The sequence below is a fragment of the Mustela nigripes genome, chromosome 14, assembly GCF_022355385.1.
Source record: "Mustela nigripes isolate SB6536 chromosome 14, MUSNIG.SB6536, whole genome shotgun sequence".
Lineage (NCBI taxonomy): Eukaryota > Metazoa > Chordata > Mammalia > Carnivora > Mustelidae > Mustela > Mustela nigripes.
Genome location: NC_081570.1, coordinates 14632384 through 14648051, shown reverse-complemented (window position 1 = coordinate 14648051; position 15668 = coordinate 14632384). Strand labels below are relative to the sequence as shown.

The following is a 15668-nucleotide window of genomic DNA, read 5'->3' as shown; positions in this document are numbered from 1 at the left end:
TTAAAAAAAAAAAAAAAAATATATATATATATATATATAAATTTTAAGACAGTGTTTTTTATATAATATGTAAGTCACCTCTTTAATTTGGTAGCAATGATTTTTTGTAACTCTAAATTAAAAACTGGGTATGTGGGGTTTACAGAGATTTGGGGTTTATTCTAGGAAGGTACCTTTAGAACGTTCAAGGGTAGAGGCTCAGTTAGTCAAGTGTCATGGTCCCTTCAGCTCAGGTCACGATCCCAGGGTTCTGGGATTGAGCCCTCCTTTGGGCTCCCTGCTCAGCAGAGAGCCTGCTTCTCCCTCTCCCTCTGTTGTTCCCCGTTTGTACATGCACACACCCTCTCTCACTCTGTTAAATAAAATTTTTAAAAACTTTCCAAGGCATTAGGAATCATTCTGTCTGGTATAAATTCATACTGTCTTTTTGATTTTTTTTTTTCTGCCACCAGAATAAGAAAATAGCACAAGATTTTGTTGTATGCCCTATACTTTTCTCTAAACTTTTTAATTTAGAGAATAATTTAGAAGGGTAAATTTAGAGAATTAATTTAGAAGGGTCTTTGGTGACCCCTCTTAACATTTTCAGCACTCAATTTCAAGAGTTTTTTGATGTTCTTAATTCCATTTATGGATTTTTTTTTTTTTAAGATTTTATTTATTTGAGAGAGCACAAGAGAGGGTGAGGACAAGCAGGGAGGAAGGGCAGAAGGAGAGAGAGAAGCAGGTTCCCCGCTGAGCAGGGATTTGATGCAGGACTTGATCCCAAGACACTGGGATCATGACCCAAGCTGAAGACAGACACTTAACAGACTGAGCCACCCAGGCGCCCCATTAATGCATTTCTACCAGACTGATGGTAACTTTTCTTAAGATTTTTATTTATTTATTTAATTGACAGAGACAGTGAGAGAGGGAACAGAGGCAGGGGGAGTGGGAGAGGGAGAAGCAGGCTTCCCTCCGAATAGGGAGCCCGATGTGGGGCTTGATCCCAGGACACGGGGTTCAGGGTTCATGACCGGAGCTGAAGGCAGACTCTTAATGACTAAGCCATGCAGGCATCCCTGATGTAACTTTCTTACTCAGATGCTTACAACTCAGAATCCTTGATGCTGCCAGCTGCATTTTTGTATTCCATCCCTTACCTTTGGTTCTCTCTGTGCATGGCTTTCATTTTTATATCCCTCAATGCAGACTGATTTTTTCCAGTTGAAAAATATGGCTATCAGCAGTCACCCATTATTCCCTGCTTCTAATTAAAGTGGTATAATGATCTAATTAAGAACAAAACTTGAGGGCGCCTGGGTGGCTCGGTGGGTAAGCCGCTGCCTTCAGCTCAGGTCATGATCTCAGGGTCCTGGGATTGAGTCCCGCATCGGGCTCTCTGCTCAGCAGGAGCCTGCTTCCTCCTCTCTCTCTCTGCCTGCCTCTCTGCCTACTTGTGATCTCTCTCTGTCAAATAAATAAATAAAATCTTAAAAAAAAAAAAAGAACAAAACTTGTTATAATAATAAAAAGTCCCTTAAAGGTATATAGCACTTCATAGTATAAAACACTTTTGTTTACACTGTTTTCCATAATTCTTAAAATAGACTTAAAAATACATGTCCCAACACCAATTTTCCTTACCTGGGGTTACCTACTGTTCACTGGTAAAGCCAGAACTTTTATTTTGTTTTTCAGTTTCATACTTCCTGCTTTTTCCACTGTTCTGGGTGTCTTTTATTGGAAAATGCAAGCATAGCATAGTGAGCAAGATTGTAGAATCTGGAATCAGATTATCTAAATTTGTAACTGGATCTTCCACTGCCTAGCTCTGTGACCTTGGAGAAATGACTTCTGTGTCACTCAGCTTTTCCCCATCAGTAAAGTAGGGCAGTAATAGTACCTGTTTCTTGGATTTGTTGTATTTTCTAGTTTATTCCATGCAAATAAAGCGTTTCAGATAGCACTTGGCATCTTAGTAAGTGCAGAATGGTGTGATACAGGCTATAGAATTTTTCAGAACAAGGATCTGTGCCTGCAAATTAGCGGTAAGTTAAAGAGATGGGGCTTGATCAGATCTGGAAGAAAGTAGAATTTTTTTTTTTTTAAGATTTTATTTATTTGTCAGGGGAGAGAGAGTGCGCATAAGCAGGGGGAGCTGCATTCAAAGGGAAAAGTAGGCTCCCCACTAAGCAAGGAGGCTGATGCAGGACTCCATCCCAGGACGCTAGGACCATGACCTGAGCCAAAGGCAGACGCTTAATTGATATGAGCCACGCAGGTGTCCCAGGGGTGTAGAATTTAGATGGATGGTGGAGTGGGGAAGGCATTCTTAAAGGAGCCTCGTGAGACCATTGCAGGAGGAGTTGGCATTCTTTTTTGATAACTAAAGGGTCTGACTGCATCTAGACTAATAAAAAGTGGGATTACGTCATGGAAGGCTTTGAAGCTGGGTTGAGGCATTAGGACCCTGACATCTCATCAGTTGAGTAACATCATAAAGGTGGCCTTCGTAGGTGTGTTGACCTAATAGTGATATGCATTATGAAAACAGCACAGTGCCCAGAAGGGAGGGGATGGTAGGTGGTACTAAGATTATGGCAGTGGTGAAAGAATGGGCCATTCTGAGATTTTTCTTTTTTTTAAGATTTTATTTATTTATTTATTTGACAGAGATCACAAGTAGGCAGAGAGGCAGGCAGAGGAAGAGGGGGAAGCAGTCTCCCCACTGAGCAGGGAGCCCCACACAGGGCTCGATCCCAGGACCCTGAGATCATGACCCAAGCCAAAGGCGGAGGCTTAACCTAGTAAGCCACCCAGGTGCCCCTTGAATGAGACCTTTAAACATACCCATGCTTTGCTTGATTACATGGTTTGGTTGCCACTGTTGTTGATGAAAATAAATGGAGGGTGTTTGGAGTGTCTTGAAGTTCAGAAATTGGTTGTATATGGTATATGGTTCTGTGTATCTGGGTAGTGACTTCTTTGCTCAAAGAAAAAAGAATGCCACTTGTGTTAAGGGTGCCAGTACTTTATATTATTGTCCTTTTTTTTTTTTTTTTAAGATTTTATTTATTTATTTAACAGAGAGAGAGAAATCACAAGTAGACAGAGAGGGAGAGCTGAGAGAGAGGGGGAAGCAGGCTCCCTGCTAAGCAGAGAGCCTGACGTGGGGCTCGATCCCAGGACCATGAGATCATGACCTGAGCTGAAGGCAGAGGCTTAACCCACTGAGCCACCCAGGTGCCCCTCTTATTGTCCATTTTAACAAAGTAGCATGTATAATAAGAATTAGAACACAGTTCAGGGAATAACCCTGGATTTGTTTCTTCAAATCTCTCCTTCATTGATGTATTGATTGCTATTCTTTTGTTTTCTCTGCAGGCCTCAGCTGTTGAAGAATGCTCTTCAGAGAGCAGTAGAGAGAGGCCAGTTAGAACAAATAACTGGCAAAGGTGCTTCTGGGACATTCCAGGTTAGAGGCTGAAAAGGATTGTAGAGAAGTGGTTCTCAGAAGTTTGATTTCAGGACCTCCTTACACTCTAAAAATTTGAGGACCCCAAGAGGTTTTTTTTTATGTGGGTTATATCTCAATATTTATGGTATTAGAAATTAAAACTGAAGGAAATTTTAAATATTAAATTAAAAAATTTTTTTTCACATTAACATAAATGATAAAATTTTTTGTGAAAAATAACTATATTTGCCAAAACAAAAAAATTGAATGAGAGGAGAAGAAAGGTACTGTTTATTAAAAACTTGCAAAAGTCTTTAATATCTTGGTAAAGAGAAGACAGCTGGTATCTATCTGTTCAACACATTTTGGGTTGTATCTGAAGAAAGTTCACCACACATAGTAATATAGTTAGAAAAGTGTGGAGTATCAGATAATTTTTAAATAGTTGTGGACATTATTATTTGATCCTATATGAAAACTCAACAGATGATAATTTTAAAAATATATATTTATTTATTAGAGAGCTGTTGAGCATGTAGGGGGTGAGGGACAGGGAGGGAGGGTGAGGGACAAGTAGACATCTCACTGAGTGCAAAGCCCCACCCACGGCTCAGATCTCACCACTCTTGAGGTCATGACCTGAGCTAAAACCAAAAGTTGGAACAAATGATAATTTTTAATAGCTTTATTGAAGTATGGTTTATATATCATAAAATACATTTATTTTTTTATTATTATTTTAAAATATTTATTTATTTGACAAAAATCACAAGTAGGCAGAGAGGCAGGCAGAGAGAGCGGGGGAAGCAGGCTTAATAGTCCTTAACTCACTGAGCCATCCAGGCACCCCTTTATTATTTTTTTTTTTTTTAAGATTTTATTTATTCATTTATTTGAGAGAGATCACAAGCAGGCAGAGAGGTAGGCAGAGAGAGAGCAGGAAGCAGGCTCCCCGCTGAGCAGAGCGCCCGATTTGGGGCTCCATCCCAGGACCCTGAGATCATGACCTGAGCTGAAGGCAGAGGCTTTAACCCACTGAGCCACCCAGGTGCCCCAAAATACGTTTATTTTAAATTATGATTTATAGTTTTTAGTGATTTTTAGTAAATTTGCAAAGTCGTGCAGCCATCACCACAATCCAGTTTTAGAACATTTTCCTCACCCAGAAAGCTCTCTTGTGCCCATTTGGAGTGTCTACCCATTCTCATTCTCAGCCAACCCACTAATGGACTTTCTCTTTATATAGAGTTGCCTTTTCTACATGTTTCATATGGATAGAGTCATACAAGATGTGGCTTTTGTGTCTGGCTTCTTTCACTTAGCATAGTCTTGTTTGAGCCTTGTCCTTGTTGCAGCATGAATCCGTGCCTTCATTCCTTTGTCCTGCCGCATGGTATCTCGCTGTATGAATCTAACACTCTCTGTTTATTCACAAGTTGATGAAAATTGGGGTTATTTCCACTGTTTTTACTCTTCTGAGTAATGTTGCCAATGAGCATTTACATCTCAATCTTTTGTTCAGACACATGTTTCTGTTTCACATGGATACATAACTAGGAGTGTGGACTTGCTGGACTGTATGGTAAATTTATGTTGTAGGAAACTCCCAGAGTGACTGCATTATTTTACATTCCCACCAACAAAGTGTAAGGTTTCTAATTTCTCCATATCTTCGCAAAACACTTGTTGCTATCTTTTTAAAATGCTAGCCATACTGGTGGATAGAGAGTGTCATTTCATTGTGGTCTGGGTTAGCCTTTCCCTCATGATTGCTGATGTTGACCATCTTCTCATGTGCTTAATGGACATTTGTTTATCTTTTCTGGTAAAATGTCTCTTTAATTACTTTTCCTGTTTTTACAGTTGGATTATTTATCTTACTGAGATGCAAAAGTTATGTAACTAGATATAAGTTCCTCACTAGATATATGATTTGCAAATATTTTCTCTTACTCTGTGGTCTATGCTTTCACTTTCCTAATGGTGTCTTTTGACGTGCAAAAGTATTTAATTTTGATGAAAGCCAGATGATCATTTTTTAAAATTGCCTCTGCTGTTGGTGTTGTAGTTAATAAATCATCACCTAACTTATGATCACAAGATTTACTACCATGTTTTTTTTTATTTTTATTTTTTTTTTATTTTTTTTTTAAAGATTTTTTTTTTTTAGATTTTATTTATTTATTTGACAGAGAGAAATCACAAGTAGATGGAGAGGCAGGCAGAGAGAGAGAGAGGGAAGCAGGCTCTCTGCTGAGCAGAGAGCCCGATGCGGGACTCGATCCCAGGACTCTGAGATCATGACCTGAGCCGAAGGCAGCGGCTTAACCCACGGAGCCACCCAGGCGCCCTACCATGTTTTTTTTTTTAAATAGTTTCAGCTCTTGCATTTAGGCCTATCCATTTTGAATTTTATTTGTGGTATGAGGTGAGGATATAAATATTTATGTTCTTGCATGGGGATATCCATTTGTCCTAACATTATTTATTGAAAAGACTGTCCTTTGCCCACTGAATTACCTTGGCATTTTTATTTAAAAAAAAAAAAAAAATGACTGTAAATGGTAAGGGTTTATTTCTGAACTGTAAATTTTGTCCCATTGATCTACATGTGAATTCTTTTTTTTTTTAATATTTTATTTACTTATTTAAAAGAGAGATAGCAAGAGAGAGCATGAACCAGAGGGAGGCGGAGAACCGATGTGGGTCTTGATCCCAGGACCCTGGGCTCATGACCTGGCTGAAAGCAGTCACCTAACTGACTGAGCCATCCAGGCATCCCTATAAGTGAATTCTTTTGCCAGGGTCACACTGTCTTGATGACTATAGCTTTGAAAATTTTGCAGTAAGTTTTGATACTGGGAAATGTTAAAATGTAGTTTAAAAAAAATGTTTTGATTATTCTGGGTCTTATGCATTTCTATATGAATTTTAGGATCATTTGTCAATTTTCACAAAGCTAGCTAGGATTTTGGTAGAGATTGCATTGAACCTGTTTGAGAAGAATCATTATCCTTTTATAATACTGATTTTTCCAGTTCATGAACACTGTCTTTTTGTTTATTCAGAGCTTTAATTTTTCCAGCAGCATTTTGTAGTATAAAGATCTTAGATTTCTTTCCTTGAGTTTGTTCCTAAGTATTTTATTCTTTTTCCATGTTATTGTGAATGGAAATACTTTCACTTCTGGATATTGCTAGTCTATGGAAATACAATTGATTTGTCTAATGATTTTATATTAATTCAACTTCGCTGAACTCATTTACTAGTTCTAGTAAGTTTTCTTGTAGGCTCCTTAGGGTTTTTTGTGGACTCCCTGGGATATTCTACATACAGAGTCATATTGTTTGCAGATAAAGACAGTTTTACTTCTACCTTTCCAATCTAGATGTTTTGTTTTGCTTTTTTCTTGCCTAATTGTACTGGCTAGAACCTCCAGGACAGTGATGAGAGCAGACATCCTTATCTTGTTCCCCATTTTAGAGGGAAAAACATCAAGTCTTCCACCATTAAGTTAGCTGTAGGTTTTTCATAGATGCCTCTTACCAAGTTGAGAAAATATTTTCCTCTATTACTTGTTTGCTGGGAGTTTTTATTGTGAACAGCTGTTGGGTTTGTCAGATGATTTTTCTGTGTCTCTTGAGATGGTCATGTGGTTTTTGTTCTTTATCCTGTTAATATCATGTATTATATTAACTGATTTTGTAGTAATTCCTTAAAGGTTAGTTGCCATGTAGAACCTGAGACCATATGAGTGAAATTTTTATTCTTGCCCTTAAAATCATTTGGTCTTGAACTTGGAGTGGGATCTTCTAACCATAGTTTCATAACAGGATCATTTGGAAAATAGTGGTTCACTGAATTATGTAGCTTATTAAAATATTATCACATTTAATCAAATAATAACAAAAGTAACATTATATTACCTGCTGACCTCATCAGAACAATATTTAAGTACTGGAAAATTAACAGGCTCACCATGGTATAAATACAAGTGTTCTGTGGTTTAAAATTTTTCTTTATTTTATTTTTTTTTTTTTTTAAAGATTTTATTTATTTATTTGACAGAGAGAAATCACAAGTAGATGGAGAGGCAGGCAGAGAGAGAGAGAGAGGGAAGCAGGCTCCCTGCTCGGTGGGGAGTCTGCTCTCCCTCTGACCTCTCCACTGTCACACACTATCTCTCTCTTTCAAATAAATAAATTTTTTTTAAAAACTGCTTTTCATGCTTGGTAACAAATATTGCTAGTTTTCCTTGGAGGAAGGAGACACTTATTTAATACATTTTCAAGAAAATATCTACCAGGATCCCAAGTCCTAAATAACTATAATTTATCTGTTTGTTGTTCCATCAAGTAAAAAAGGGTGTTTCATGAGTAATGGAGCTAGTTCAGCTCACAGCTCAGTCGCTGAAGGTGCTTGTCCTTGAGACCACTGTCATACCTCCAATGCAACTGATAGGCTTTATGTGTTCTCCCATCTCATCCCATAAAATAGCAAATAGAGTGCACTGTGGTTGAGATTCAATAAAATAATTTTTGCTACTTCATCAAAGGCATTCCTAAGTGAAATTGACTTTTTATTATTTTTTTAAACACAGTGCATAGCAATAAAGACTACAGTAACTGTTGGTACATTTTTTGTCTCCTCCTTGATTTGTGGTAAGGTGGCAACTGTTTTACCCACCATTAGTGCAAATGTCACCACAGCAAAAAAGGCACATCACATCTTAGTAGTATTATGAAAATTGTTTTGACCTTACACATTCTCTGAAAGAGTCTCAGGAACCCCGGAGAATTTGTAGACTGCTCTTTGAGAATCTCACTTGTAGACCATATCTGAGTTTCTCCTTTTACCCTTTTTGATTATTGGTGCTGATCTTTGTTCCCCATCCTTTTGTCCTTGGAATATGCTATGTAATTTTCTGTTGTATGATACCCTAAATAGTTATTAAACTTTTCCTTTGCTGTTTTCTTTGGAGGATTAAAAAGGTTATTTGTTTTTTTTTTATGTAACTACTGCATTTTTCAGATTGGGACAAAGGAAGTACTCTCAAAAGTATCTTATTTATTGGGGCATAACAAGTTAACTTGCTTATTGGGGTAGAGCAGTTACTCTGTTTGAGTTAGGGTAGCTATTGCTGTTTTAGGTTGGATGGAAGGGTAAATGGAGAGAGGAGAGGCCATAGGAGGGTTGGGACTCCTCAGTCAGATTGAATACCTGATGAGTGGGAAGAGAAAGTCCCTAACCTGACAATTTATTGTAAAACATATCTGTGCTAATGCAGGAACTCCGACCCACCTGGTGCAGAGGAGTCTTGTCTTGACCTGCTTTGGGAGAGTGTTGTCTTGATGCTTTTCTCTTCCTCCTTGGAAAACAGCTGAAGAAATCAGGGGAGAAACCCCTGCTTGGTGGAAGCCTGATGGAATATGCAATCTTGTCTGCCATTGCTGCCATGAATGAGCCGAAGACCTGCTCAACCACTGCTTTGAAGAAGTATGTCCTGGAGAACCACCCAGGGACCAATTCTAACTATCAAAGTAAGACTCTGAGTTGTATGCAGTGACTGGGCTCAGGGGAATTACCTTGTGAAACATTTTAGAGCCCGTGCTGTTAATGACAAAGCATTAAGTGCCGACTGTGAAACTAAGAGGGAACAGCAAAGAACAACAAAGAAACATTATCAAAGCTTTTCCTTAATTTTTAAAAAATATTTTTTTTATTTATTTGACAGAGATCATAAGTAGGCAGAGAGGCAGGCAGCGAGAGGAGGAAGCAGGCTCCCTGCTGAGCAGAGAGCCCGATTTGGGGTTTGATCCCAGGACCATGGGATCATGACCTGAGCTGAAGGCAGCCACTTAACCCACTGAGCCACCCAGGCGTCCCCTTTTCCTTAATTTTTACAATCTCTATTGAAGATCAGGATTTGATTTTATTTCGCTGTAAAGGTTTTTCTCATATATATTTTTGTTGTAATTTAGATAAATCCTTGGTTCAGGACACTTCTCAAGTATAGTTTCTTTTTGCCTTTCTGAATATTTACTAAAGCATCTAATTTCACCTTGAAACCAAGCTGGTGTTTTAAAATATGACTTGCTATTTCTCATTGCTTTTTAAGCCCTAAAACAGAAAATGCTTTTTTTTCCAGTGAAGTGTATTTACTCTGTCAGGTAGTGATTTGTGATTCAAAGTCTCATCCTAGCAGCACAGTCACATATGGAGTAATGTGGCTGGGTGTTTTCTCAGTGAGGTGCTAGACTAGGCATAGTGGTGTAGGTAAAGAATGTGGAAAGTAAGTAACAAAATGCAAACTAGACTGTATTATTTTAATTAAAAGTACCTTTGAAGCCTTAATATTAAGTGACTTAGCATATATGCAGTATGCATTTTTTAATGTTGCGGAAGAATGCTTTCTGGTCATTTTTTTCATGCATTACTTTGAAAACTGCTGTGACTCTTTTTAATCTTTCCTTCCTTAAAATATGTACTGTGTTTACTGTGTCTGCTGACCCTTTACAAACCATTGCATGATTTTCCCTTTCGGTTGAGTATCTAGAAGAGAAGATGAAGTTGGTTATTAACCTTTTCAGTTTTACTGATACTGCTACTGTATTGTGGACACTGAATCACCTTAAAATGTAGTTTTGATGTATCTCTGTATGAAAGATGAGAATCGGTGAGGCCTTTAGAAGCATAGTATTCTGTGGTTTGCTGTGATATTACTCTTTATTGATATTCTCTTAGATGATTTTCCTAGTACAGACAGGCATTCAGGGGATGTTTGAATGAATGGAGATGAGAGATTTAGTTTTAAGTTGGCTCTTAATCATTTTGTGCCACTGTAGGGCAAGTGACCACCACTCTGAGGTCCTGTTTTCCTTTCTGTGAAATTCGGAACTTGGCTTAATGGTCTCTAAATCTCTTGCTGTGACAGTTTAACCTTTTCAAATTTATGGGCACTTAATTGTGTAGTGAATTATTCATCCCTTTGACCACAAAGAATTCCCTTAGCACATGTCAACTAGTATCTGTGACAGGACAGTAAATTGATATATAACTGATTAGAGTTGAGGTTAATTATCAAATTTAATAAACAACTTTCTTTCTGAATTTTTTGTTCAGTGCATTTGCTGAAGAAAACTCTGCAGAAATGTGAAAAGAATGGGTGGATGGAACAGATCTCTGGCAAAGGATTCAGTGGCACCTTCCAGCTCTGTTTTCCCTATTATCCCAGGTAAGCAGCTAGCCCATAATGTGAAGTGTTGGTCATTGTAAATTTAAAATCTGATTCTAGGTTACAGGCTTGGGCTTTTAACTTATTAACTTGTTACTGTTCTACTTGAAAGTAAAGACTTCTTGAGGCAGTATTGTTTTGGTTTTGGTTGTTTGTTTAAGATTTTATTTATTTATTTGACATTCAGTCACAAGTAGGCAGAGAGGGACGGATGGGGTTGGGGGGGGGAAGCAGGCTCCTTGCTGAGCAGAGAACCTGATATGGGGCTTGATCCTAGGACCTTGAGAGAGAATCTCAAGCAGACTCCCACACTAAGCATAGAGCCTAACTCAGAGCTCAGTCTCATGACCCCTGATATCATGATCTGAGCCAAAGCCAAGAGTTGGATGCTTAGCGGACTGAGTCACCTGGGTGCCCCTACCTAAGGCAATATGGTTTTAGAGTAAAAGCTTTTCATGTAGGAGTTGGGATTTGGGCTACCCTGCCAGAGCTTATTGTTAGCCATCCGTTCCTACAATCAGGCATTGAATTCTTTGAGTTCCTTGGCCATTTTTATGTTCAGCCCTTCTTTATTAAGTAAATGCTAATGAGAAGATTGTTAGAGGATTGGGTATGTTTTAATTGTCCATCATTCAGGGTGCCTGCGTGGCTCAGCCAGTTGAGCATCTGCCTTAGGTTCAGGTGGTGATCTCAGGATCCTGGGATTGAGTCCCACATCGGGATCCTTGCTCAGTGGGGAATCTGTTCTCCCTCTCCATCTACACCTCCCCCTGCTAATGCTCGCTCGCTCTCTCACAACAAATAAATCTTTTTTTTTTTTTTTTTTTAATTGTCAGTTGCTCAAGAAAAAAGAGCATTGGCTGCTTCCAAGAATCCTGATTTGCCTTCTCGATACTACAGAGGCCATTTCCTTGAAAACCTCTTTTATCTTTATTTATTACTGCACTAAAAAATAAGTTAAGCGCCTCCCATGGGCCAAGCACTGTCCTGTGTGCCCATGCGATGGTCTTCTTATGCTCTCATTTCTAGTAAAGTGCTGTGACATGTACCACTAAAACCCTATTTTATTTTCTTTTTATTTTAAAGATTTCATTTATTTATTTGACAGACAAATATCACAAGTAGGCAGAGAGGCAGGCAGAGAGGGAGAGGGGAAAGCAGGCTTCCTGCTGACCAGAGAGCCCAATGCAGGACTCGATCCCAGGGTCCTGGGATTGTGACCTGAGCCGAAGGCAGAGGCTTATAACCCACTGAGCCACCCAGGTGCCCCTATTTTAATTTTTTAGACTTTATTTATTTATTTGACAGAGACAGCAAGAGAGAGAACATAAGCAGGGGGAGTGGGAGAGGGAAGCAGGCTTCCTGCCAAGCAGGGAGCCTAATGCAGGGCTTGATTCCAGGACTCTGGGATCATGACCTGAGCGGAAGGCGGGTGATTAATGTCTGAGCCAACCAGGCTCTCTTAAAACCTTATTCTAGCGAGAGTATAGTGTAGTTTCTTATATTGGACCTTGTGCACAAGCCTAAATAGGTGTTACTTGGTTGGTTGCATATTACTTAAATTTCTCAGACATTAAATTTAATTCTTAAAGTCAAGCACATAAAATGTTATTTTTCAAGGAATTAGTAATCAATGAGATCAATATTTTTATCAGTAAGGGCAAAGAAAATAGAAAATCCTCGCTGTATTTCTCTAAAACTTGAAGAGATTTGGCCTTTATATTATTTTGAGGTCTTTGCCAGTATCAGGAGGGCAAAAAATGTATACTGCTGTGCAGACGGTTTGCTGCCTTACAGACAATTCACTGCTCTGTATTCAGTGGCTAATACAGTGTTGGACAGACATTAAGAGCTTAAGTAATCATTTTACTAAGTGATTAAGAATTAGTTTTATTAAATGGCAGGAGAAAGGGAATGAGGTGTGGTCTGGGACTTTTACAGATGCGTTATGACAGTGTGTTCAGAATAAGTTCAACTGTGACCTGATGCTTGTACCATGGCATTCGAATGTCCACGAAATAGCACCTCGCTTCACCTTTCTCTCTTGTCCCATATGGCACTTCTCTTTGACCTAAGTTTACCTAATTTTTCTTCCCTTTTTCCTTTTCATAGCCCGGGAGTTCTATTTCCAAAGAAAGAGCTAGATGATTCAAGAGACGAGGATGAAGAGGAGGATGACTCCTCAGAAGAAGACTCTGACGATGAAGAGCCTCCACCTAAGAGGAGGTAAAAATGGCCGTAATAGTGATAGTGACTGAACAACTTGGATCCCTCTCAGAAAGTTCTTTGTGTAACATTTGATCTTGTCTTCTTGAAAGTTCAGGGGCTTTGAGCTTAGGAAGCCCTGTGAATACATAATTTACTGTTTGGTCAAATCTGTGTGTCCAAAAAAAAATAATCCCGTATTTTTTTTTAGTAAAAACGTCCTGAATTACGTATAGACTTCCATGAATCCTTAGTAAAGGCTCCAGTTAAAAAAAATAATATTCTGGGGCACCTGGGTGGCTCAGGGGGTTAAAGCCTCTGCCTTTGGCTCAGGTGATGATCCCAGGGTCCTGGGGCTCCCTGCTTGGCGGGAGGGCCTGGTTCCCCCCATGCCCCCACCTGCCCCTCTGCCTACTTGTGATCTCTGTCAAATAAATAAATAAAATCTTTTTTAAAGAATAATAACAACATTCCTATCCTTTTAATGGGTGGCTTTTTATCCGCGCTAGATCTTTTGTGGCAAAGTATCTGGTCATCCTGGCAAAGTGACTCTCTCAAGTACTAAGTGATAGTCTTTGCTTTTTGGTTCTCACAGGTTACAGAAGAAAACCCCAGCGAAGGCATCCATGAAGGCTGCATCTGTGAAACAGAGAGTGTCCAAGCCTGCACCTAAAGTCCCAGCTGCCCAGCGTGGGAAAGCTAGGCCCCCGCCCAAGAAAGCCCCTCCCAAGGCTAAAACTCCTGCCAAGAAAGCCAGACCCTCACCTTCAGTCATCAAGAAACCTAGTGGTGGCTCTTCAAAGAAGCCTGCAGCCAGTGTGAGAAAGGAAGTGAAATTGCCCGGCAAGGGCAAATCCAACATGAAGAAATCTTTCAAAGCAAAAAAGTAAATTTTATAGGGAAAAAAAAAGGGTATCATGATGAAATTCAGAATCTTATTTTCTAAGGTCAGTGTGCATTTGTTTTAGTTTTGATGCTTTTAAAAATTACATTTTTTTCCTCCCCTATGAACATTGTGGGGAGGGAATATAAATAAACCAATTTAGGCATTTGTTAGCTTTAGGTGCTGTTCTTGGTGCCTGCCCCTTCCCTCAGTCCTTTTAATTTCTGCAAGAACTCTGGATTTTCCTGAACTGTATAATCTATACTTGTCATTTTTTCCTCCTCCACCCCAACCCTCTTTTTATGGTCAGCTTTGGCTTTTTTTTTTTCCCCCTTCCAGCTTTATCTAAACAGTTGCAAAGATTTTTATATTTGTAGAAAGCATCATGAATAGGATGCTGGTCAGGTGCTGGAAGTAAAAAAGAGGCAGTATATAGCACTGACTGAATTGTAAAGCCTTCTGCCTGGAGACTCCAGCTATAGCTATAATAATTAATCTTATTTATAAAACCACTCCACTAACCCTCTCTCTCCAATTATATAAATACAGAGACATCTTAGCTTTGGGAATAAGCCAAAAAACGTTATGATTTCATTAGGTTCTGAAGACCTGTGACTCCTTTGGGCCACTTTCATATTGGTCAATTTCCAGGTTTTTTTCACTGGCCCAGGGCATTGTGTTCCCTCAACCGCAAGCACAAATTCCCTCCACCACTTGATTTTTGACTAAAGGAGAAATACAGGAATACATTGAATTTGTGATTTCTGGTGTCCCCTGTGTTACCAAAAACCAAAACATAAAATCTTCTTGATCAAATGTTTAAATATATTTTTTAATATTTGGAGCATGACTTGTCATTTCCAGTTTGCCTTTTTTATAAGGAAATGTTGGAGAGTTAACATCATTGCTAATGTAGAAATGTTAAGTGGAAAAACGTAAGTTTGCTAAAATAAACTAAATTCCAGATTCATCTGTGGGTTTTTTTCCCCTCCTTTCTTTCCACGGCACTTTTGATATCAAGCAAGTGGCTTCCTTTTTGAGATACTTTAAAAAAAAAAAAAAAAGAAGGGCAAATGAAGCCCGACTACCTAAACCTTCCTCATTTGTATTTGTTTCAGTATTGTGCAGTTGTGTTCAATAGTGCTAGCTTTCTACTTGGGAAATACTGATTTTGGGTTATCATTTACCCTCCCTGTGGCACTTGACATTTTGATTGTCTTAAACTTTTTGGTGTATGCCTCTGGCCCCTTTGAGTGCTGCCAGAGGCAAAAGACATTGGTTTCCTTCATTCCACTTGCATTGTCTCCTGGGATCTCGTCTGCAGCCTAGCGTGCAGCTGGGAAATGGACTGGAGAAGATTGGCTGGAAGTAGATCCATAATCATGTGTGATCCCATCATGAGCCCATTGGAATTTGTGTTGCATGTAAGGCAATCTTTCCTGTTGTAAATCTTCCTTTTTTTATGTACATATATTTTGAAAAATATGAATAAACATGAAATTTTAAAGCTGCTGAACTGTAGCTTATATTTAAAAATTTCTAGTACATCCTTTGAAGTAGCTAAGTCACATTCACTTGAGTCTTTTCTACTCCTTGGAATAGCTGCCATCCATTTTCCTTTTTATTTTTATTTTTTCTTTTAATTAAAAAAAAAACTTTTTTAAAGATTTTATTTTAGAATAATCTCTACATCCAGTGTGGGGCTTGAACTCAAAACCCCAAGATCAAGAATCACATGCTGGGCTGACATGTGACTCACATGCCAGCAGCACACCCCCATCTTCCTTTTTAAATATAAACTTCAGTTTATTTGCTTTTGAATTCTTTATATGGATGGTAAATGATGTCTCTCTCGATAATATTGAACCTGGTTATTTAATGAGTAAGAGGTTTAAAAAAATTGT

General features: G+C 38.7%; 1 protein-coding gene across 9 annotated transcripts in view; it reads left to right on the top strand.

Moving 5' to 3' along the window:
- HP1BP3 (heterochromatin protein 1 binding protein 3) overlaps positions 1 to 15276 on the top strand; it is a 38411-nt gene extending 23135 nt beyond the window's left edge. For 8 of the 9 annotated variants that reach the window (XM_059376494.1, XM_059376493.1, XM_059376490.1 and 5 more), the window contains 5 exons: positions 3370 to 3460; positions 8823 to 8982; positions 10565 to 10676; positions 12789 to 12902; positions 13477 to 15276. In XM_059376494.1, the coding sequence (XP_059232477.1) occupies positions 3370 to 3460; positions 8823 to 8982; positions 10565 to 10676; positions 12789 to 12902; positions 13477 to 13771 (772 nt within the window). In that variant the 3' untranslated portion in view covers positions 13772 to 15276. Of the gene's footprint in view, positions 1 to 3369; positions 3461 to 8729; positions 8784 to 8822; positions 8983 to 10564; positions 10677 to 12788; positions 12903 to 13476 lie in introns of those variants that run through there. The other variant, XM_059376498.1, reaches the window with a different exon arrangement.
- Positions 15277 to 15668: the final 392 nt, after the last annotated feature.